Here is a 25,752-nt window from a genome sequence, read left to right on the forward strand (position 1 = left end):
TTAGCAGCATCCTTTGTATAGCACATCATTGGACTGTCACAAGTATACGCCTCCAGCAGTTAATTATTTTTTCATACTTAGCTGTAAAATCCACATGGTCCACTGAATTCACAGTAGTTATTGTCCAAATCATTGTTAACAATTCAGATTACAATTGAGTAAAGAAAACACCTGTAGACTCTCAAGTGCTTATACCTTTACACTCATTCCTCTAAAGTGGCTATGAGTAATGGCTAGAGTGAGACTTCAAAACTGTTTACTGCTTAATTCTTTCACTTTCTCACATAAGACATTCTTCTCTCTTCCTCTGATCCTTCAATGGCACTCCCTCTACTTTTTGTTTTACCATCTCCTCTAGCAAGTATCAAGGGAAAGAAATTTAACAGATTACAAAAACATCATATCAGCAAACACTAACAGAACTATGACCACGAGACTACCCATTGTGTTTCAGAATCACCATCACAATTATCTCTCTTTTATTTAAAATGTAAGTTTTTGGGAACAGTAGCTCAACTCACCGTACAGTACCCATCATAATCAACCACAAACAACTAATTTAGACAGTTTTAACATGGATTTAGGAAAGCACAACTAAAATACAAATATGGATAAACATAATATAAGTTCAAAAAACAGACTGGACATATTCATAATAGACAGATTAATTGCTGACTTCAGTTAAGGGTTCTTACAACCTCCAGACCCAAAACTGTGCTTTGCCAGAAGTAATAGTTTATAATGAAAGAAGGGTCATTCTTCCCATAGTTATTTGCTACTGATCTAAGTCACGCAGAGTATGCTGGGAAAAGCATCATCAATGTCAATTTTTGCATTAAAGAGTTTAGGTATTTATATATAAAAATTGGTCAATATTTAAGGGTCCTATACACACAAGACTTGTTGAATAGATTAGGATTTCTCCATGGTCAACTTCTACAAATGTATCTTTTTTTCAGGTAACTGAATATCACTAAGAACTAAGCTTCAAACACAATTTTCCCATCTTAATGGGAAAAAATTGGAATAGTCCTTGAAAATGCTAAACACGGGAAAAAATTTACCTCATCATTAAGAACTTCCCTATACCACACATTCAGAAAACAAAGTCATATTTACAATTGAAATACATTTAATACACTAGAAAAGTTCACCATGGACATTCTCATTCACCATGGGCAAACTTACTGTTCCTATTCCTAGTTCCTATAGGAATTATTATATATCCTATTCCTAGCAGCTATAAAGTCAAAAAGGTACAAAAACCTTTTTGAAGGCAGACCTAGCTAGATATTTTCTTTCTGTTTTAAAGTAAATAAAGCATAATACTTTCCCTCTTTGGACTAAGATCTATACATCTGAAGAGGATCAAATACTAGAGGGTTATATTCCATGCTAAAAAAATACTATCAGCATTCCCTCCATGAACTCTTATACAGTGGAAAAGAAAATTTGATATTCAAGATAAATTTAACAAAATGAATCCACTCCTGCTGCTGTCAGCAACTAGCAGTATACAAAGAAAAATTAACCTTTACTTATTACTTTGCTTCTTGCTGCACTCTTAGTTTTATATTGCTTAACTAGGTGTAGGCTCTTTGGTGTAGAGCCTTCATCACTCAACTTATGTGTCTAATAATACATAAACCAAAACATTGGACACCTTTAAATATTGTAAAAAACCACTCAATTTACCTAAGTTCGTAATCTCCCCCCCCCCCCCCACTTCTTAAATCCTTTATTTGTGGTCATACAGTTGTGCTAAAAAAAAAAAAAAGGCAAAGTAACCCCACAAACACATTCTCAGAAATACAAAACATTGGCTTGCAGCATAAGTCTAACCTACATCTGATTACTGAGTTAAAACATTTTATTCCAAAAATATGAAACGATAAATCTTTCTTGTCCTCAGGTGACTTGTTACTCTAGCCATATATATATAATTGGAATTCAAGATCTTAAAAAACACTGCATCCCTGTATCTTAAATACTGAAAGAGCACTAAAGAAATTACTGTACTGGGTTTACGTTGCAAGGTTTTGGTAGCAAAGTGATGCAGGGCTGGCCTCTACCAGATGAGACCAAGGGCTGCTCTGTACTACCGGTGGTTCTAGCCAGCTCCAAGACAGGCTTCCCTCAAGCCCAAGCTGAGCCCATTTAACCACTGGCTAATTTTTCTTTCAACTGTAGCACTTGATCTCAAAAAGATATCAACTTTTCATTGAATCCTGTCTCAGTATTATGCTTATTATATGTATTGAATAATAATTGTTTGCAAACTTATATCACATTGTTTGGAAACTACAACACAAAAAAAAGGCACATATAAGAATCAGAGGACTAGCATAGGAATAGATCACAGGAAGAATGCAAAAAAAACCAGAAGTGTGCTATAGGATAAGTTCTCAAAGTTCTGATTAATGCCAGTCTTGCATATGCCCCAAAAATAATAGAAAGTCACAAAAATCAACATCTTCAGAAATACTCTCACATACCATAGGCATTGTACATTTTGGGACCCAAGTCGGGACGGACAAAGTAGCTTGGCAGCCTAGAAGCCAAATTCAATCTGCCATCCCTCTTGGTATATTCAGGAAGAGGAAGATTTTCCATCAAGTCCTCAAATCTAGAGAGCAAAGAGAACAAAAACATGCTTTCCTCTGCTCTACTGTCAATATATCTCTAGTGCATTGCTGCTAAGGTTTACTTACCTTGTAGGCATCATATCTCTAAAGTCCTCCCCTGGAGGCCAATCCTTTAACTTTAGTACCATTGGCTGACCATCATCTGACCTGAGCCTCTCTGTAAGAAACAGATTAAGATTTATTCATGTCATTTTTTTTATTTTTTTTATTTTTTAAACACAACACATGACCTTGTTTAAGCTATATGTTTTTTGTAGCAAGACCTTTTACATTGCACAGCAAAATGAGTCCTGATTTTTGGGGGAGCACTCCCAAATATTATCATAATACAACCAAATAACAGTGTTAACAATTAGACAGTGGTTGTGTCATTATCTACAGCAGAAGTCTAACAGATCTTGCACAGCTACTAAGTTTTAAAAAAGTTTTTATTGAACTCTGAAAACAAGCTTTTCAAAGCATTTTACCTTACTGCCTTTAACAAAGTCTAATGCTCTGAAATCAATCCTAACCTCAGTATAAAACAAGAAACCACAATACACCATGCTTAAAGGCTAAATAGCAGGCAGTTACTGAGGAAGACAGACTTTAGTTTCAACATCAAATGCTGTTTGCCTCAGATGCTAGGATGGCTATGAAAGCATTCTGAAGTGCATACATGTAGCAGCTTAGAAGACTAGGCATAAAACATACAGAGGAAGCAGAGTTCACTCTTTACCAGATTCTTCACAACTCTACAAGAAATCATCAGATGGAAAACAGGACTGACTGCAGTCTGCTACCTCCACATCTCCGTTCCCCAGAAAGTAACATTCTTTATCATTTCCTACCATAGCAAGGATTGTCAGACAAACAAAAATCAGACTGCATAAGCTAGCAGAGCTGCTGACTGGAAGTACCGGAAGAGAAAGTATGTAAAAAGAAATTAGGACTTGGAGACCTGTGAATCACTTCTGCATAACAAATTAACAGGCTGCAGAAAACAGCCCTAGTTTGCAATATAAAAAATGATCTGTTTTAAATGAAAATGAAGAACTGCAGATATGTAAAACAAAATGACAGATGTAAACAAAACAAATTTTGACGAGCTAGGCATTTTAGAGAGGCAAGTGAACTGAAAAGCTCAAGGACTTAAATTTAAAGATGTTTCAGAACTTCCCGTATTCAAGATTTTGAATTCATCAAGGATCTTTGTTCCAAGCAAGGATAAGAAACTTGTAGGAAGGCTACCTGGAAAGGACAGAATGAACAGCTACTTGGAGAATATAATGATCTGATAAATTATATGAAACAGAACAAAATCCAGAAATCTGATCAGCAAAGAAAGCCAGGTCTAAGAATGGTCCAAACAAAGTTAGAACTGCCAGAAGTCCACTTAGAACTCACAGATATTAAAAGTAAGAAGCAAAAGATTAAAATTAACTAAAATAAACTATCATATAGCATAATTAAGGGATCATCTCAGTACCAGCTCCAAATTAAGAGGCTGTTCTGCATCTCTTCAATAGATGAATGACAGTATGAAAAAAAAATCTACATATTTGAGAAAACTAAAATTCATGTAATGCAGAAAAGTCAAAATCATTATATAATTCCCAATTTTTCTGTAAGTCAGTATGTGAAAACTCTGGACTAACAGCAAATAATACTCTTCTAAATTGGAGATTGCATTTGGCTGAAAAACAATAAATAAAATGTATTTAAAATAAACTTGCAAAAATAATAAGGTTTTCCAACCTGGATCCCTAACATTTCTCATACAAAGTGTGGTAAAGGCATTGTCTAAAAGGAATTCAACAGTAGATTTTGCTAAAAGGAACCTATCTAGAGACAAACTAGAAATAACATTTCTTGAAGATAAATAGACTTTCACAACTTACCCTGGCGCAAAAAAAAAAAAAAAAGTGAAAAGTTGGTGAAGTTTGCCAATTACAGTTAATACAGAGAAAGACTATACCATTATATCCCTCTAGGCCATTGACTTCTGAGTAATAATGGGAATAGCATGAAATTTAACGATACAGAATACAAGACTGTGTACTTGGAACCATATTTTAAAAAGCCCAAAATTGCCAATTCTTTGACTAGACGTGACTAGGGAAGGGAATATTGGGATTCTAAAAATCTATAACCTTGTTTGCTGTTGAATAAGCATTCCATTGAGCTATCCAATAGTTCAAAATTTTTCTAATGTACACATAGTAAATATGGAAATCATTTTATAGATAACAGTTCTACAATCAACAGCATTGTAACAAACCGTCACAACCCTAAGATGTGCAAATATAAGACCACTCTGATATAGGTGTGTATGCTCTAAAACAGTGTTCCCTGCTTTTCAGAAGCTGTTTAATCTGACCAGCAGAAGACAGACCAGTTTTATCCCCAGGAATTTTAACTGGTTAGCTTCCACATGCACACTTGACAGAAGGATTTCTCAAAGCAGAACTCAAGCATTAGTAATGTGTTATCACATGAAATATTTATACAGCGTTGCTATTCATAATTTATATAAACTTACAGTATTTTATTTAGTTGGTGTGTTCCAGCAAGTCTAAGTTTTAGTTTCAAAACCTTCAGTTTGTTTTAGCTTTGCAGGTTCCCTTTAGTTTTAAAATAAATGTTGAAGTTGGAAGTAGAGCAAGGGTTGTCAAATCACTTACTGTCTTCATAATGGTAAGTGATGATTAATTTCACTGAGGAAAGTTCAAAAAAGTAGTTTCCCATTAAATGGATCACCTTTTGACATATCAAAATAACATGTCAAAGTTTTCTTTGGCAGCCCAGACTTCATCTTCAATAAAATAATTTCTAGGGTGTGCAACATCTAAGGAACAATGGCTTCTTTGGATGAGACTTATAACTACCAGAACTTTTTTTTTTTGAGAAAACATGTGGAAAAGGGGCAGTTGAAGGTAGCAAGACAGACTGCTCAGTTAAACTCGTCAGCCATAGATATTACTTACTAGATATTATTTCAAAGCCATCCCAGAAGTCACGCACTTTCACGTCTGAAATTATGGCACAGTTCCTGCAGTTCACCAAATCTACATCTTGATCTCCAAATTCCAGGCTGAAAGCTTCTGGTTTCCAAAGTTCTGACTTCAACTTCTTATGGACACCAGATACCAGCACGGGCTGAGAATACAAAGATGCATGCTTACTCCACTGTAACCAAATTTCTTACACATGCAGCCAAACGTTCTTTGGAGCTGAGACTCCTGACTACTATTTTATAAAAGACACCACAAATCTATTTTCACCCATGTCTGTTTTTTGTTCATCAAAGATACAGCCAAAATCAGAGCAAGCTTCAGTTCCAGGCAATGTGCAGTTACCTTAGAAGCAATGCTATGTTAGACTTCTTAAGGCAAGCGTCTTGGGTTTACAAGTCAAGACTGTGGTAGCTGGGGGACTGCAGGGGTGGTCTCTGTGAGATGAGACCAGGGGCTGCCCTGTGCCAGACATGGACAGTTCTGACCAGCTCCAGGACAGGCCCACCACAGAGCCCATCAGCAATGCTGGTGGCACCTCTGTGATAACGTATTTAAGAAAGGGTAAAAAAAAAAAAAAAAAAAAAACCACTATACAGAGGTGAGAAAGGAGCGAGAAAAAAAATGCTAGGGAAACAACCCTGAAGACACCAAGGTCAGCGAAGGAAGACGAGAGGTGCTCCAGGCACCGGAGCAGAAATTCCCCCGCAGTCCTTGGAGGGGACCATGGTAGAAGCAGGCTGCCGCCCTGCAGCCTGTAGTGTACCATGGTAGAGCAGATCTCCACAATGCAGCTTGTCAAGGAGCCCACAGTGATTCAAGTAGATCTGGCCTGAAAGAAGCTGTGGCCTATAGAGAGTCCAGGCAGGGGAAAGCTCCTGGCAGGAAATGCAACCCCATGGAGAGGAGCTCATGCAGGAACAGACTTCCTGCAAGGAACTACGGCTATAAGGAACCCCCACACTGGAGCAGTCTGTTCCTTAAGGACTGTACCCTGTGGAAAAGACCCATGCTGGAGAAGTTCTTGAAGAACTGCAGCCCACGGGAAGAACTCATTTTGGAGGAGTTCATGAAGGACTGCATCCCAGGGGAGGGACCCCACACTGGTGCACAGGAAAAGGGTGAGGAGAAAGGAGCATCAGAGATCAAGTGTTATGAACTGTCTGCCACCTCCATTCACTGTCACCCCGTGCCACTCAGTGTGGGGGGGAAGAGGTAGAAAAGGCAGGAATGAAGGAGTGAAGTTGAGCCTAGGAAGGAGGGGTGGGTGCAGTTAAGGTGCTTTAGTTTTGTCTTTGTTTCTCATCGCCTTACTCTGTTACTAATTGGCAATAAATTAAATTATTTTTTCCCAAGTTGCATCTGTTTTGCCTGTGACTGTAACTGGTAATTGATCTCCCTGTCTTTATCCTTGACCCACAAGCTGCTACATCTTACTTTCTCTTGTCCTGTTGTAGAAGAGAGAGCAGCTGGGTGGAGGTCCGGCAATCCTAGGTCAATCTACCTGTGGAATTGTCTTGAGTCCCACCACCCCTGCTGTTTAAGCACAAATGCCACTACCACTAGAAACTGCATTTGTATTAAAACAAACTGATATGAAATTTTCATATTCTGATATGATTTTTTTTTTAAACTAGTTCCCTCATTCTTTATGTATAATGACGGTTCATCATTAACTCTCTAGTACAAAATCAAGGGGTAGAAAAGCACCTGTTTACTTGCAAAATGAGTTTTAAGATATTTAGACTAACCACATACACACATTCCAAACCAAGATTTGAGTAGTCTCTCCCCATAAATGCTCAAGGCGTTTCCTAAACTAACAATACTAGGAAAAAGGTATACCAGACAATCCTCCCAACACTGGCCAAAGACTTTTAAGTTTATGACGACTTGGGTCTCAGTCTCTTTACTGCAACCACTAGAGAGTTGCAAGACTTAGAGAGAAGAGGGGGAAAAAATGAAACTGTACATGGACTATGCCACCTGAAAAACTTTAGGTTTACTGCTACCTATGTTCAAATGACAGTTCACATGTCTGTGCAAGGTTGAATCAACTTCAAGCTGTGCCTTACACATTAGCAATGATTTGAAGGTGGACCTTGGTTTTATTTACATGAAGAAAGAGCTAAGTACAATCCTGAGGAGCACATATGACCCTAGACATTCTAGTAGTATCAGAGTTCTAGGCAAAGATATCCAAAAAGTTAGAGACAAGCACCTGTAAAGATACACTGTTTAAAAACACCCCAGTAACTAAACACTACTTCAGCTGGATTGTTCTGTGAAGGGTTCTAACAGGATGAGTATCCATTTTATTTCCTAAATGACGATGACTATTCATTCAAAATTCTCCATGAAGGAGAAAAAAAAAAAAAGAAAAAAACCCTTGGGGAATAATAACACAAGTGGCTTTGTTTTTCAAATATATCGTCACGTAGCCTTTAAGATCTAGAAGGTGGCAATGAAACCTCAACTCCAGAAGAGTGAAGGTTAAGAAAACAAGAAGGGCATGTTACTTCAGTCCTGCCAACTTCTGAAAAAAACAAACAAACAAACAAACAACAAAACGACAGAGTCTGGAAAGGACCTCTTGAGATTATCTAGTCCAACTCCGCTGCCCTGCTCAATCAGTGTCAGCCACAGCAGGTTGCCTAGGACCATCTCCAGTTGGGTTTTGAACATCTCCAAGAATGAAGACTCTGGGCAACCTGTTCCAGTATTTGTGCACACTCACTGAAGAACTGTTTATTGTGTTCAGGTTGAGCTTCCCTTTTTTTTTTAATTTGTGCCCATTGCATCTTGTCCTGTCAGTGTGCACTACTGAAAAGAGTCTAGTTCCCTCTTCTTCATTACTTTCCATCAGGTATTTATACACATTGATAAGATTTTCCACACACTCCAACAAAACTTCTCTTCTCCAGCCTGAATACTCCCAGCTTTGTCAGCCTCTCCTCACCTGAAAGATGCTTCAGTCCCTTAAATCATCTTTGTGACCCTTCACTGGACTTGCTCCAGTAAATCCATGTCTCTTTCACACTTAGGAACACAGAACTGGACACACTGCTCCAGGTGTGGCCTAACCAGTGCTGAGTAAAGGGGAAGGACCACCTCTCTTGACACTGACAAAGCTCTTCCTAATGCAGCCCAAAATTGCTATTGGCCTTCTCTGTTGTGAGGATGCATTGCTTGTCGTCCACCAGGATAACAAAGTCCCTCTAGATAAAGCTACTTTCCAGTTGGTCAGCCCACAGCAAGTACTGCTACATGGGGTTACTCCTCCTGAGGTGCAGGACTTCGTATTCCCCCTTGTTGAAAGTCAGGAGATTCCTCTTGGTCCAGTTCTCTGGCGTTCAGGTCTCCCTGAATAACAGCACAACCTTCTCATGTATCAGCCATTGCTCCCAAATTTTTACTGTCTGTAAACTTGCTGAAGTCCATCCCTGTGTCTAGGTCATTAATGAGGATGTGAAACTCAGAGGAGTGGCTGCTACCCTCAGAGGGAACTCAACAGGCTGGAGGGTTGGGCTGAGAGGAACCTCATGAAGTTCAACAAGGGCAAGTGCAGGGTCCTGCACCTAAGGAGGGATAACCCCAAGCACCAGTACAGGCTAGGGGGTGGCCTGCTGGAGAGCAGATCTGCACAGAGACCTGGGAGTCCCGGTGGCCAGCACACTGAGCATGAGTCAGCAGTGTGCCCTTGTGGCCAAGGCCAATGGTATCCTGGGCTGCATTCGGCAGTGTTGCCAGCAGGTCAAGGGAGGTGACCCTCCCCCTCTGCTCAGCCCTGGTGAGGCCACAACTGGAGTATTCTGTCCAGTTCTGGGCTCCCCAGTACAAAAGGGACATAGAACTACTGAAGTGAGTTCAGAGGAGGGCTACTAAGACGATTAGAGGACTGGAGCACCTGTCATACAAGGACAGGCTAAAAGAACTGGGGCTGTTTAGCCTGGAAAAGAGAAGACTGAGGGGAGACCTCATTAATGCATATAGATTTCTGAAGGGAAGCTGTTGAGAGGATGGAGCCGGACTCTTTTCAGTTGTGTCCAGTGACAGGACGAGAGGCATTGGGCACAAACTGAAGCACAGAAAGTTCCGGCTGAATATGAGGGGGCATTTCCTTACTGTGACGGTGTCAGAGCACTGGAACAGGTTGCCCAAAGAGGTTGTGGAGTCTCCTTCTCTGGAGATATTCAAAACCTGCCTGGATGCCATCCTGCGCAGGGTGCTCTAGGTGATCCTGCTCAGTAGGGGGGTTGGACTAGATGATCTTCAGAGGTCCCTTCCAACCTCGCCCATTCTGTGATTCCGTGAAATAGTACTCAACCCAATACTGACCTCTTAGTGTACACCACTAGCGACCGGCTTCCAGATGGACTTTGTGCTAGTGATCTCGAATCTCTGAGCATGGCACTTCAGTCAGTTTTAAACCCACCTCCCTGCCCACCTATCTAGTTTGTACTTCATCAGTTTGTTTGATGATGGTATGACTGTCTGAAGAAGGCCTCATCACTTCCTTTTGATCAGGTGGTGGAGAGCACATACTAATCATCATGTTACTCATGTTAGTCCAGTCTACCTGCTAACCCTGACCCATAAGCTCTCAACTGGCTCATCATCCATTCTCATGCAGTTTCACACATTCCAGCTGGTCTCTCAAACAGCAATACTCCTTCCTTGCTTTTCTTTCCTGTCCTTCCTGAACAGTCTGTACCTATCCCTTGCCATATTCTGTTGCGTTATTCCACCACTTCTGTTATACCAACAAGACTGTGGCCCTGCAACCCCATGCTAATTCTTCCTATTTTGTTCCTCGCGATGCATGCATTTAGTGTGCAGGCACTTCAGAAAGGTCTTGTTGATTTCCAAGAAATGGTACGAGAGCTTTCCTCAAAATGCTGTGATATAGACATTTCCTTATTTGGAACAGGTTCGAGGTGGACCCCCTTTCATTTCTGTTTTGTTGAGTATGAAAGCCTTCCTGTTCACATCACCCCACACAGCTTGTTTGACAACCCAGTCAGCTAACTCCTTTTTGTATCTCAAAGCTATCCTCTCCCTCACTTGTCATTCCTAGTTTGTAGCTCTCCTAATCAGGGTGGCCAGCCTGTTAGCAAAGATGCTTTTATCCCACTGGTCTTCCAAGAAGTCCTTGATGCTCAAAAAGGTTCCCATGACAATAAAACCCCAAAACCCTGTTGCTGAAACCAGACGCACAAACAACAGTTGGCTTGCAGGATCAGTCCACCACCCTTCTTCAAGTACTTCTCTCTCACTGGAAAGACTGAGAGAACCACCTGGCCCACATGCCTTTGACCAATACTCCCTGAGCCATATATTCACTCTTGATACTGCCCAGGTCTTCCCAGAAGTATTGTTTGTGCCTATGTGGAAAAGCAGCACGGGGTAAATGTCTGAGGGCCATATAAGACTTGGCAGTCGTTCTACCATTTCCAATATGTAAGTCCCTGACAAGTAGCAAGCTTCCCTAAAATGACAGAGCAGATTATGTTAATCCCAAATTTAAATATATTCCCTGATCACAGTAAGGACTGTAACATTAAAGCAATGGATAGACTTCAATCATATTCCACAAAAAAAATAAGGATCATTGATGAGGAAGAAATCACAGTACCTTTCACAGGATGGGTGGAAACTCCTGCCAGGTAGACTTTAAGCTGATGGATAAGCTAGTCTTCTTCAGCCCAGGCAAATAATGACATATTTTGTTCCCTGCTGTATTCACTTGACCACTTGAACATAATAACAGGAAGAACAGAAATCTACTTAACCTAGTAGAACCCTTCCAGCTATTGAGCAGAGAATTTCCCATGAAAGAAAGAAAACGTTCTCTCTCTAGTGAGGAACACTGCTAGGGTTGCAAGATAAAGACAGTAGACTTGTTTGGCAGACATTTTGTGCTAGATCTGCTCTCAGAAAACAGGGAGGAAAACAAAAACCTCCAACACCACCTTAGAGAGAGAGAGGGGGCGGGAGGGAGAGAGAGCACCTAGCACAGAAACTCAGAAAAGAACATGTTTCTATAAGGATAAGAATCATGTGACAGTATCCCCAGTTGAGCAAGAACTGCATTCAGGACAGCAAAACACTCTGGAAAAACAGCTCCAAAAAGAAATAATCCTATGGTCTTCCGGTAAAACCTGGGATAAGACATAGTTTAACTTACTTCTGACAATTTCTAAGACATAGTATTTGAAAAATGTTGCTCATCTTGAATGACACTAGGAGTGCCATTTGTTATCCAAACATTAAGGAAAAATAACTTTCTCTGTTACCAGTTTGGGATGCTACCATGGCTAACATTTTCATATGGCTCAAATCTAGTGCCTAGGGTGCATTTATGGGTCCAGGGGATATTTAAGACTTTCCAATTAGCCTTTTTCAACCCACAGAACAGGAAAAGGGAAGGTGATTTTTTTGGGGTGGAATTCATGTTCTTTGACTTCACTTTCAAAGGGGCACCTGGGCTGTGGATTCAGCTGAAAGAGAACTGTGACAAAACATAGTTTTTGTTGAGAGCATCTCTGCTCTCAGAAATTCTGTTTAAAATGACCTTGCTAAAACAGCAACACCTGGGTCACCTGCTCTGTCTGGTGCAGGAGTAAGAGAGTTCCTCTTAGCTTGCTTTCTGCCTTTCAGCAGTAAACTCGTGTGAGTGCAACATCACTGGAGAATCCTTGAATAAGCATGGGACTGTTGCTATGAAAGGGGCCTCGGAATGATAAAATCATGCAAAAAGCATCCCTAGCACATTTGGGGGAAAAGCCTAAAACAGAGGTTCACAAACAGTACATAAACGTGACCATTGTGGCCAAAGCCTCAGAGTCTGCACCAGCTTAGAAGGTGATGCGCACTGGAAGTTACACATTCATCTGACAGAAAATCAGTAATCCCATCTCTAGACTCCATCAGGAGAATCTCAAGATTCATTAACAATTAAGGACCTCATGGAAGCATGCAGCATCTTGAACCTGGTGATAAAGCCAGTCTAATCTGCACAGATACTGATGAGCAAGTGTTTTGTCAGTAGCTGCCAAATTATTTAGGATTCTCTTCAGAGGGAGAATATTATTTGCTGACAGATAGAGAAAATTGCCAGAGCATACTGACCAGAAATTTAACAGCTCTTAGCCAAGACAGGCAGATGACTGACAACACAGGAGTGCAAAAAACCGATCGGAAATCATAATTCAGAAAGATGCAACAGGTTCAAGAAAGATGAGGTCCCTGTGCACTCTGGGAAGAATCCAGGAGGACAAGAAGACAACTGCAATTAGAGGGAAAGCTGGCAATACCAGCAGCAGGCTGCGTTTCTAGTCAGACAAGGGAGGTACAGTAGACCCTAACACTTATTAGTAGCTGACTAGAGTAATCAACAAAAGGAACTGGTTGGTGGTGGCACAAGCCTCTTTGCAGTTCTCATGGGTACGTGCTAGTTACACATGTGCCTAGTGAATGCAAAGAATGTGTAGTCCCATGGGACATGCTAAAGTTAACTGGAAAGTACTCTTCCACTGGCAGGAATGGACTCTGAGTTCCAAAAGAGGAACGTGAAGCCTGATCTGCTCCTCTGTCACAGCTCAGCAGCATGTATGTCTTGCGAGCAATCCAAAATAAGTAAGGAATGTTAGTTCCAAGAATATTAGAACAATAACAACAGAACAGCTGACAACAAGAACTTCCCCAGAAGAGAAGATGAGGGACATAACAATCTAGCACCAATGGTCTCAATTCCGAGTAGTCAGTGAAGGTAACAGTGTCAAAGGTAGCTGTGGAACCAAATGCTAAGAACACAGTTTGAACACTGATGGACACCAAAATCCGTCAGAGCTACGGGTATTCTTCCTGAGTAGCAGCAGTTACTTACCCATTTCTTAAGCTTTAGCTTGCCTGACCAGGCCAATATTAATGACTCTCTGGAGAAGTCTAAGAACTGCAGCACTACGGACTAAAATCTGAAATAGTGGCTATGCTGGCAGCAGGTCTAAGTCCTCTCTCTTGACTGAAGACCTCATTAGTCAATGACCACTCAGACAATCCAGTAGAGTGCTCAACATATGAGATGCTGAATCCAAAGCAATACTTGGGTTCATACAGGCTGCAGGCTCAGGATGAGTCACTGCCATCACTATACCCCAAAATTCTGGCAGAACTTGTTTCATGCAGCACCTGTATTCTTGTACATGCTGCAGCTGGAAAGAATGGACCTTTTCCTGAGGCTATAAAGCATCAAGTATGGGGTAGATACGTGCAGGAATCATAATGGATTCACTAATGGGCTGTGGCAGAGCAGGTTCAGCACAAATCACACTACAACTTAAAAGGCTGTCAAGCTGAGAACAGCACATATGCTTGAGTCAGTTCAGCATGCAGTGGACAGGGCTGCTGTGTCCCCTGTTTACAGTGCTACGGTTGAAATCCTTGTTCATCATATGCACCCAGGAGCAACTGGCCAAAAGTTTGAATGGACACATTAAAAAAGGTACAGATTAAACTGTCAGGATACTTTTAAGCCGTAAGGGTTGGCAATTTGTCATCACCCACCTGGCCTTGTTTCCAACACTCCCTGAAGATCTTCCAGTTGTTTTTGTTGCTAGGATCATGAAGACAAAGGAGCCTACCATCACAAAGCCAAGAGTGGGAAGTGTGTGGATCCAGAACATTTAAGCCCATTACCATTTCCTTCACATCTCTTTGCGTGTCAGCTAAATTACTAGCTCGTTTTGCAGCATCAGATGTCTTCTTATTTTCCACCACAGAAGCAATGATATGGTCTAAAAAGTTAGGCAGGCTGGCTTTACCTTTGGCCCCCTAGAAGATGTAAACCCAGAGGTAAGTTTAATCTTGCAACAGCAGACATTATCTGCTCTCATTCAGCTTTCAGTCATGAACATTTTGCTATCAGAAAAATACGCAGCAGTAAACAAATCACAGACACAGGCATATATCCAGTAAGAACAGAAACAGATATGCTCCTGTTTTACTATGGTAAAATTTAAAATAACCTGCTACAAGCAGATTGTAGGATTCCTGAACAGGAATGTGAGTAATAAGAAAGTGATGGGGGTCATAACAGAAACAACTTAAATGCCTCTTGTTGATACAGGCAACAACTTAACTACATCTCTTATACTGGCAGACCAGAGGTCAAGAAAGTGAAAAAAAATTAAAGCACACAACAAATCTGATTAAAGGTGATGAGAGAATGCATACAGTTGTGAGGACAGAGATACAAACTGAGACAGGCCCGCTCATGCCTTGCAGGAATAACTTGCTTTAAAACGTGATCACAACATTGTAGCTTGTACTCAGTGATGAGAGGAGAAAATAGTATTTTTGGATTCACTTTCCTGTAGCAGTGACATATTTTCGCTTAGAGTTACAGTTCCCTCTACTAATAGCAAACAACAATTTTTAAGGTTCCATTCCCCAAATCTGACATGTAGGAAAAAAAATCTGCTATGAGACAAGCCATTTCATCATCTTCCCTCATTGTATCTGCCTGGGCTTTTAGAGTAAGTCTTCTAGGAAGACCTAAGTCTTGATAAATCCCATGGGACCTTCCCTTCTCTTGAACTAAATGCTTTTAAGCATTTCAAGCACCATTGATTTGTTGGTTGTTTTTATTTTTTTAAGGTTATTTCCTCCAAAACAAATTAAAGAGAAACAAAGTATCTTTATTCCAAAACAAGCCTCCAGAAATACTAAACACATCTTAAATTCATTTACAATCTTACATATACTTGAAAGGCATTTAAGCTTTTTAAGGAACTGATTTGCTCACAAGTTTTTGCCTTTTTGGAGAGTATGCTCTTGCAATGCTTTTAAAGATCCAGAATTTAAAGTGAGCTTTTATAGGGATGCTGATCATCAGTTAAACAATTTAAAGGCTATACATAACTCACTTTCTTGGTCTCTGGGAAGGAATAGCTTCTCCATGACATCAGCAAACCAAAATAAAAACTAACAATGAACATCAAAATTCTCTACAACTTTGTAGGGTGGTGGACCTGGCTAGATACATTTGTTTCAACATTTGAGAATATGATACTGTAAAAAAATTTAGATTAAAATTGTTAGATCGTCATGAAATTCCTTCCTATAACAGACATTGTTGAAGGAATACAAAATTGCTTACCGTAGAAGCTGCAGAAAAGACTGGAGGAAAGGGAATCCCTGTGTCTAATGGGACCTGAGGAAGCTTTCCTGGCCCTGTGTGTAGCAGATCTCTGAGGCTGGAGCCTTCTGCTTTGTTGCTAGATGTCACTGGGCCCAACAACAGGCTATTAAACAGCTTTGGGGTTAGCGGGGAAACCTTCGTACTGGAGTTGAAGGAATCCAATCCAAAGGGTGAGTGGGATTCTTTATTAAGCACTGACCTCAGCGATCCTGATTCTGCAAGAAAAATATCAAAATGAGGAAAAAAAAAAGGCAAATTTCAAATGACCACAAAGTCCTCTGAAATGAGTTCTTCTTGCATTAGATATGGTATTGACATAATTTTTTGGTACATTATCACCCCAACAGTGAATGGACACCTTGAAGAGAATGACAAAGACATCAGGTCAGACAGATTTTACTCTTAGCATGCTGTTAGTTAAGGTTTCGAGCAGCACAGTAGTTTATCTGATCTGACAGTGTTTGATGTACAAGAAGCCATAACTTTGTAACAGGCTTAATTACAGAAATATTTCCTTGACATTCTGAATTAATGTTTCAATATAAAATACTTCGAATTTTAACTACAGTCAAAATATTACAGTTGCTAGGCACTGCAAAAATTCAAGAGCATTTAAGACTGACATATAAAGCAGTTCCTACTAGACATGTGGACAGGAATAATTCTGTTTTAGTCATGCTACCTTTGACAACTCTGAGGTGTATATTATAAACAATTATTTTCACATTGGGAATCACACTCTCAGTCTACCGAGTATTTAAAGAAGTTCTAAGCTTTCATTTGACTCTTCAAGTAGACTCTAATCTCTATATTCTTAGGAAATGCACTCTTCAGATTGCACACTGAACAGCTTTGTTTACTTCAATAGTTCATAAACTGACAAATCTGCATCTGAAATTAATTACTATCACTTTACATCAGGATACCAGCTGCTTATTACTTAGAAAATAAACACAAGAACCAGCACTGAGATAAACTAGGAGTGACAACACAGTATTTTTATCTTTAGCAATATCATCTTCCTAGTTTTCCATATTGCTAAGGCCTGTTAAAAAAAAAAATCTGCTTCCAGAGGCAAAGGAAGAAAAAATATTCTTTTCTATTTAAGAATGTACACTCTCACAAGGAATAGCAAGTAAGCAGCACATTAATGTTTATTTTTTATTTCCAACCCCAGAATGCGTGTGTTCTGCTCACCTTTTGTTTCTTCTTTCGCTTTTTGTGTTGCTAAGTCTGCAAGCCAATGTAAGGCTGATGATGGGGTTGTTTCTGGACAAAGTGGTCTGTTAGTCTTTGTTTCAGCAGTGTTATTGGTTGATAATGTCTCTGTTTTTGCAGGTTCTTCTGTCCTACTATCATTTGCTTCAGATTTTGGTACACTGTCCACTTCTAGCTGCCCTGCTCCTGCTGTCCCTGCTCCAGTGGAAAAGGTGCTCTCACTTCCAGGGACTGATGCACTGGCATTTACAGTCGGAAGCTAAAACAAAGATACAAACATCTGCTAAATGCTGAACAAAGGGAAGAGTTCAACTTGAAAACATTTTATTTATCTAAAGCACTGTTTTTTTTGTGTTTTTGTTTCTTTCTTTGCTTCAAGCTAACAGAAGAATTCCTTTGTGCTTATGTAGCAGCAGAGTACAGAAGCTTGTTATCTCCGTATATTAGACCTTGCGTTGTGACATGAACTTTATCGTGTACTACTTAGCAAATTTTTTAACGCAAGCCCAAACTTTTAAATTTTCTTCTTACAGGACGATTTTTGTGTGAGCAGTAACAAAACTCCTCTAGATTCAGCATAACATTCAGGAACTGTAACAAAGTACACATACTGCAAACTACTCACACTGGAGTGTTTTAAGATAGAGCATCAGTATGAATGGCTTCCTGCTCAAACTTATACATAAGAAGTATTAGCTCAAACCCTCGCCACGAAAAGGACATCGAGGTGCTTGAGCGAGTCCAGAGAAGGGCAATGAAGCTGGTGAGGGGTCTGGAGAACAAGTCTTACGAGGGAGCTGGGATTGTTCAGCCTGGAAAAGAGAAGGCTCAGGGGTGACCTTATCACACTCTACAGGTACCTTAAAGGAGGCTGTAGCGAGGTGGGGGTTGGTCTATTCTCCCACGTGCCTGGTGACAGGACCAGGGGGAATGGGCTAAAGTTGTGCCAGGGGAGGTTTAGGTTGGATATTAGGAAGAACTTCTTTACTGAAAGGGTTGTTAGGCATTGGAATGGGCTGCCCAGGGAAGTGGTTGAGTCACCATCCCTGGAGGTCTTTAAGAGACGTTTAGACGCAGAGCTTAGTGATATGGTTTAGTGAAGGACTTGTTAGTGTTAGGTCAGATGTTGGACTAGATGATCTTGGAGGTCTCTTCCAACCTAGATTATCCTGTGATTCTGTGATATCCATTTGGTAAATAACAATTACAGCATACACCCCTGAAAAGCATCCTGGATTAATTTTGCTTAGCCAAGACACTTCTAACACACACCGAGAAAATAAAGTCTGTGTTTCACAGTAGATTAGCCTAAACAATCTAACATTTTAATAGGTCTTTAAAATGTAGTGTCAAACGAAGTGATTACAGCCCAAGATTACATACCTGTGATATTCCATTAGTGACGGCTGGTCTCAACACTGACTTGTTCTGCCGATTAATACACGGACAATTGGCTTTAATACCCCATTTGCCTCGTGCTGCATGAACCATGTCTCCAATATTATAAAGGGCTGGAATAAAGTTTAGTTTTTTAATATCACATGTAAAGAAATCTAAAAACAAGGCCTTAACTATAAATTTTCAGGTTCAAGCATTACCTGTACCAGGAATGATCTGTGTTGGCATGAGATTCTCTGGTTCATGAGACTGACCCTTTGCACACTTCAGCCATGAGAACACTTCCTCATCACCAATCTCCTCTGTCTCTGGAATAAAGACACACAAAAAAGTAAATTTATTCAAAAAAGTCACTAGAACTTTACAATGCATCAATATTGTTTCTTCAGATTCTTTACAGTGCAGGAGATTAACCTGGGGATCTCAGAAATAAACTATAAATACAGATCATTAGAACATGATATACAGCAACTTCTTTGCATCCAGAAAAAGCTACCACATTAATTTTCCCTTCATCTTTAGGAGTTCACTATTTTCTATCACCCAAAAATGTTTGCTTCTTGCCTTAATTTTTGAAGTTCACTGTTGTTCTCATATTACTTTCCTAAGTTGTATAGTAATTCTAACTTTTCACATCATCATCTCCCAAACTTTTCCACAAGTATTTGCATATCAGTTTCAGGAAGAAGAAACTAAGCCTTCTTGTAACTATATTTGCTTAATAAAGCTAAAAAGTAACAAATAAATAGATTGAAAAGCAGCCTGACAAATATATATTACTTCAGATTCTAAACCAAGTTGCACCTACATACACATTACTGCATAAACTGCACACCATTCTCTTCCTTTAAAAATGCAGTAAAAATGAGAGTAGAAGATGAAAAGGATCATATTACTGGTGGACTTGTCAGTACTAGGTTAAACGTTGGACTGGATGATCTTACAGGCCTTTTCCAACCTGAATGATTCTATGATATACAACTTCATTTCAGGGTCCTTTAGACCTGGTATCTGCACAGGTTGTTTCTACATCACAATGTTCTGAAGCCTCCTGAGGCAAGTAATTGTGTTTAAGGTAATGCCTTTGTTGTACATTTTGGCCCATCCCAAAATTTCGGACTTACTAATAAACCATAATTAGAATACTGTTTTCAGGAAGCTGTTCATAAGCAATACACACACCACAATTATTTGGCACTGTGAAATATCAATCTTCTCTGTATTGACCCTCCTCTATACACCAACAAATACAAACTTCCCATGTGCCCAAGACATCTTTATTTTAACCTAGCATGGATAACGCGCTTATTATTTTATAATGTGAGAGGAGAAGGTGTTAAAGGACCACTGCCCTTGAATCATGAAAGTCTTTATACCACATTCTGTCAGTGGCATATTCAGTTCCAAATGCCTTTTCCAAACATGTACAGTGCCAAATGCAAAAAACCCTATTCTACCTTCTTTCAATTATTTCCGTTATACCCTGGTTAACTACATCTTATAGACTGGTATGCTGTTTTCTGGTGTATTCTGGCAGTAATTTCTCCCTTACACAAAAATAGGGGAAGTTTTAGTTAATTTTAAAACCCATTGCTTTTATAATTCAGTGCTCTCAGGAATTTTTATTGTAACGAGCAGATAGCAGTACTCACTATCTTTAGTATTTTTGTATGTCTGCTTCATATAGTCACGTAACTATCATTAGTAGATTTACATTTATTAAGATCGGCCACTGTCAGCATCCATACTACCAAAGCTGTCTCAATACAAATATAAACAAAAGCACCTGATACTCACACTTCTGCAAAAACATTCTCTATTTGTTAGATATTGAAGTTACTGAAGTTTTCCTGAATTACAAAAGCATTAAGGAATCAAGAAAAGAAAACATTCCAAAACCTCCTTTGTACAGGAAGTAGTTCTCTGTAGTGTCTGCTTACTAGTCCATCTTGTGATGGTTCTTGTGATGGTTCAGACCACGCATAGTGTTATTTAATTCTTCTTTTGCTATCTGAGGAAAAGATAGAACTAGACAGCAGTCTTCCTCAGTACACAACCTATGCCTATTGATGTTACAATTTTAACATAAAAACTCTAACCAAATAGATAAAATGCAGTTATTTAAAGAAATGGAGAATGGAACAGCAACATATAAGGCAGCCGTGCTAAAGTTCCAAACTTACAGACTCCCATGTTGATACTTACCAACTCCCCTACAAAAGCTTAAGCAACTTCCCAGAAACTATCCCCACTGAAAGCCAGCTATTTTGTAGACGACAGTAAGAAAAAAAAAACAGTACTCACCACTACGTGGACGATTCTTCCTCAGCCGGTAGCAGTCCAGACAGACCCCAAACCCACACTTGCGACAAACCCAATGAATATTGAAGAGTGTTGTCTCACACACATCACACATTTCCCTCACACCACGTACTGCTCGCTTCCATGCCACTTTCTCTAAAAATAGAAGGAACATTAGGAATCATTGCTTTGACATTTTGTATGTCTCTCATCTAATTTGAGAATACCACAGTAACATCGACAAGCAATTCACAGAAACATGACTTGGGGGCAGAGCATAGAAACACATACTTTTTACATCCAGAGACATTCTTTGAGTTGCTAGTCCTTTGACACTATTAAAATCCCCATTTCTAAGAGGTTGTAAGGTTAAAACCCAAAACACACACACTACAGGGAAATGGGGCACATCACAAAGCTCTATAGAGACTGAATTTCATGGAAGTTACAAGAAAATTATAAAATTTCTGCTAGCTTTGTGAACAAATAACGTGAACATATAAAACTATAAGGAAGGAGTATTTAATTTCATTAATTGGATGACTATCAGTTCTTTGGATTCTGAACTAAGAAATCTGCTGAAGTAGTAGTCCTCTCCAAATGGATGCCCTCATAAGTTCCAGGAACTAAAGTGAAAAATCAGACAGAACTATCATTATGATAGGCTGAACTGGATACCTTGAAGAAGTTTGTTCCAAACACACTCCCCCTTGTAGTGGCAATGCTGTCAACTAGTTCCTTAGCTGAGTACTTGCACACTGAATGTGCGTGCTACTCTTTACACAGAAAACCCTGTGCTTTTGTGTGATGCCCCTGGAGCATAATAGGACTGAAGCATTAAAAAAAAAAAAATGCTCATTAAAGTGAAGCTCATCAACATGAAAAGCGTTCATTTCTATTTTCTTAGGACCATGGGTCAGCTAATTTCTGCATTTGCTTACTGAACAATCAACTAATGATGTCTGAGAAAGTTACCGTTAGCTTCCCTCGTAGAAATGCTGCACTGATCCAAAAGAAAAATCCCAAATTCTGGTGGGATTACATAACATTTACACAATTACACACACCCAAAAGAAGTGAATATAGCCTTCTTGTTTGAAGAAAATGAGAAGCATTTTGACAAAAAGTTATGTTACTCATTTAACTCTTCCATTGCATTGTATACGTCACAAAGAGAAGATGGATAAAAAACACGTCAAAAACCCAGCTTACGATGTGGCTCCACCATCATCATTGCCTCCTTTTCTGACATAACAAGCTGGCAGAACTGGTCTCCAACGTTGGCCAGGATGTATTTTGAAGTCTCCAAATCAATCCCCTCTGCAGGGGAGGAGGAAGGAATCCACAGACTCATGGCATCAGGGTCACTCTGCTGTGGGTTCAAGAAACCCTCTACTCGTAGAATACCTTTCCGGGTAAATATCAGCCTGCAGAAAACAGGATAAAGTAAGCTTGTTAACCACCTTTAATTAATTTATAATGCAATCTATGTCAAAATATAGATCCAGAAAGGGGAAAAAGGCTTGAATTACAGTACAATAATTTACAGCCAGTAAAATTATTATACAAATCCAAATAAAGCAGAGAATAAGGTACACAAAAGCAATGGCTGCAAAACCCACCAAAAGGGATGCCCAGGTCCCAGTATGTGTTGGTGTGAAATTCCACATGAGAGATTGTTACAGATTGGTATAATTCTATACTATTAATAGAAAGAGATGATAAAATTAAAATTATTTGGGCATTAAAATTAGTCTGCATGATACTGCAACAACAAAATTATCTGCATGATACTGCTTGTAAAATTGTGCATGGTTCGTTCTCTATTTTAACTGAGCAGAAAGTTATTTCCCAACTCTTGGGAAACCAGTATTTCAATTCTGGCTAGTACTGCTAGCACTTAACAACTACTCTAACAGTTCACGTTAGAAGAGACAAAAATCCTTATTGTACCTACTCTTCTTGACACTGTTCTTCCCAGAGATGAGACAACTGTTATGAGACAACTGTTCTATCAGTAGCAGTTGACGCTCCTAGTCTTCATGTAGTAAAAGGTATAACAATGTAACTTAGGAAAGCCTGAATGTCTCCTGCCATTATTAAAAGTAACTTTATTTTTCAGCAAAAATAATTTTGACTTTAATCTCAAAGCTAGTTTAATTTTTAACAAGTTCAGGAAGAGCAGCAGCTATAATCCTTAGGGGTGGCACATACTAAAAATTTTCTTCGTCCTTTAAATGTCCAAAAGTGAGTACACATCTTTTTTCAAATGATGTCTTGCGCTTGCTACAATAGGCAGATAAGGAAGATGAAGAGAAACACGAACTGCAAAGGAGCATATGCACTACACAGAGAAAATACAGGCAGCGGCCTGCTCCTAGAAATCAGTTTTGTACTCAACTTACAAAACTGAGTCAAACATCAGTCTCATGCTGGCAATATCGCATCACTTAACTAAATTAAAATTTTCTCTCTGTTCCGAACTCCTTATGACAGGGCAAGAGAACAGCTACTGCATACAAAAACTGCTACCCAATAAAGCAAATTCAATCTCCCAAGGCTGGATTTAGCACCTCTCCTACTGTCATACAGCTGTACATTCCAGCAACAGCTCTTCCCTCACCTCTCCGCCTAAGCAAGGAAATGCCAGTCAGGTGATGCAGGGAAACGCAAGATACTCAAAATCTTCATTATTCTACCCAAGCAAGTTAAGTAAGTAAAACACAAATACTTTGTGCTTGGACATGGTCCAAACTCTGCGCATAAACTACATATGAAGGAAGGAAGGATTTGAGCACCTCCGGAAATGGAAGAAGCGACATGCCACAGTTGAGTCATCCTGCTCTTGCTCCTTAAATTTGCGGTACCGCTCCAGACGGCACTCCCGACACTTGTGCAGATGTGGGGCTACATTGATGCAAGAGCCATCCTGGAGAAAAGGCTCACCTGACTGCTTCAGCTTCCTCACCTTACTCATGTCTTTCAGTACCGACTGGCCAACTGGGTGAGGCAAAGTAGAAGTAAAAATTCATTAGTTAACTGCAACAGCAAAAGGATACTGGCCCCAATACACGTATTTTCAGAAATCTGTATGTTCATACCCATGACAAACCAACAAGACTGCTCATTTCAACAGACAAGCTTCTATTAATCTTCCATGCACCAGAACCACAGTTATTTTAAAAGTAAAAAGCCTTTGTAAAAGGAAGGGTCATCTGGTTAAATTGGGCTACACAAAGTACCAAACAGCATTTATTTACAGACATTCCAGCTTTTGCTCCCAATCCCAACACAACAATCAGATGCTTTAGACAGCACCTACAGCCCATTCTCATCAATCAAGGACTAACAGTTGGTACTTTTAATTAGGATGTAAGTTAGCAGTAAAATTAACAAATCCACACAAAAAGAATCTAATGTTTTCAAGTCTGCAGCATAACAGTTTTGTCCAGACATATATATGCTTAAACAATTCCCAAAGTGAACACATTAATTTGCATACAAGAAGTATTAAGCTTTAACCTTGCAAATATCTTGTATGTTAGCTACCCAGCATAAATGAGGTTTACACCTGTGGCTATTTCACATAGTTCATCATACAGGAGAAATACAATACCCCACCCCTTTGTTTCCAAGACAACCTACATTCAAGCCATCACCTTTTAGGGGAGCTGTGCGAGGCCGGCCCTTTGGGGCTTGTTTCCCTTTTCCTTTCCCCAGCAGCAATTCAGCATTGCGTTCTGCATTGGGACCTAGCTTTGCCATCAAGTGGTCTGGGATTCCCTTCATACAAGCCTTGGCTTGCAACTGCTCTTCAGAGTCACTCAAATCTGATAGGTCACTATTGGTACTGGAGTCTGAGTCCTGTTTGGATGTCAAGCTCCGCTCATCTAGAGAAAATCTTTTCACAGCTTCAAAGGGGGCTTTGCTCTCCTGTGGAAATTCAGACTGTGAAGAGAAAAAGCCAGGTGGATGTCTGCTAAACACATTAGAAAATGTTTTCAGAAGAGGATTGTCCTGCTGGCCAGGCCCAACAGCCGGTTTTTCTTCTGTTGGGCTGGAGGAAAGCGTGGGCATCTCAATGGGCTGTGTCAGGTTACTGCTTGGTGAGCTGGAACGGCCATTCCCTACGGTGGAAGGACTCTGAACACCAACAGCAACTGTTGAACAAGGAGTACTGGAGATCATCTTTGAGGAATCAGTTGTTATAAACAAGGTTTTCTTCTTAGCTTGACAAGAGTCTGTAGATGTGAGTGATTCTGGCCAGCCAGAAGTAGCCTTATGACCCACGGGTGTAGATGGAGTAGAAACCCCTGTCTGAGATGAAGATGCAAAGCCACTGAAAGGACTAAGTTCTGTTTTCTCAGCAAATGCCAGAAAAGGGTTTGAGGGTTCCTCTCTTGATAGCTTTGGGGGCTGTAAAAATAAGTTTTCATGACTATCTGGGGGGCGAGTATTCAACAGGCTTCGTGAAAAGGCTGGAGTAAGGGTGGGCATGGATTCCACAGGCAGCTTCCGCTCCACAGAACTGCCAGACTGGGCCCCTGGTTTAGTGTCCGCCGAAAGAATTTTACCTTTGCAGGTCCCAGCACCCACATTCTCTGTACACTGCTTGAATGAGTCCCGACTGGAGGCATCTTCAGTCAAGCTCTCCGAAATGACTGTGAAGTAGTTACTGGAAGGTAGATTTTGGGACATGCATTGAAAAAACAAGTTATTGGAAAGATCAGAATCTTTCTGAGCTTCTTGTCCAGTACTACAACCAAAAGTAAACCCAGAAGGCTTGCTTTCTGGAGTCACCACTCCATTTGATTGGCTTCTTCCACCCCCAAATACCAAGGTCTGGGAAGCACTTGGGAGAGAGACTCCAAATCCAGAAGAAGCCAAAAGCGAATTTCGAGAATTCTGAAACAAAATTAAAAAGCATTAGCCTAATAAAGGATTCTTATTTGATTCATCAGTACCTTGGTTGGTCTAATTACAAAACTAGCATTCT

General features: G+C 40.0%; 1 protein-coding gene across 1 annotated transcript in view; it reads right to left on the minus strand.

Moving 5' to 3' along the window:
- The window catches only part of KDM3B (lysine demethylase 3B), a 53,038-nt gene that overhangs the window by 6,384 nt on the left and 20,902 nt on the right, over positions 1-25,752 (minus strand). Inside the window, exons 8-19 of the mRNA XM_035560802.2 lie at positions 24,416-25,661; positions 23,555-23,756; positions 21,969-22,183; positions 20,760-20,912; positions 18,656-18,763; positions 18,441-18,568; positions 17,037-17,316; positions 15,798-16,054; positions 14,204-14,470; positions 5,612-5,783; positions 2,712-2,802; positions 2,496-2,626 (exon numbers count right to left, since the gene is read on the minus strand). Coding sequence (XP_035416695.1) covers positions 2,496-2,626; positions 2,712-2,802; positions 5,612-5,783; positions 14,204-14,470; positions 15,798-16,054; positions 17,037-17,316; positions 18,441-18,568; positions 18,656-18,763; positions 20,760-20,912; positions 21,969-22,183; positions 23,555-23,756; positions 24,416-25,661 — 3,250 coding nt within the window. The remainder of the gene's footprint in view (positions 1-2,495; positions 2,627-2,711; positions 2,803-5,611; positions 5,784-14,203; positions 14,471-15,797; positions 16,055-17,036; positions 17,317-18,440; positions 18,569-18,655; positions 18,764-20,759; positions 20,913-21,968; positions 22,184-23,554; positions 23,757-24,415; positions 25,662-25,752) is intronic.

Source organism: Cygnus atratus, chromosome 14, assembly GCF_013377495.2.
Source record: "Cygnus atratus isolate AKBS03 ecotype Queensland, Australia chromosome 14, CAtr_DNAZoo_HiC_assembly, whole genome shotgun sequence".
NCBI classification, from domain to species: Eukaryota; Metazoa; Chordata; class Aves; order Anseriformes; family Anatidae; genus Cygnus; species Cygnus atratus.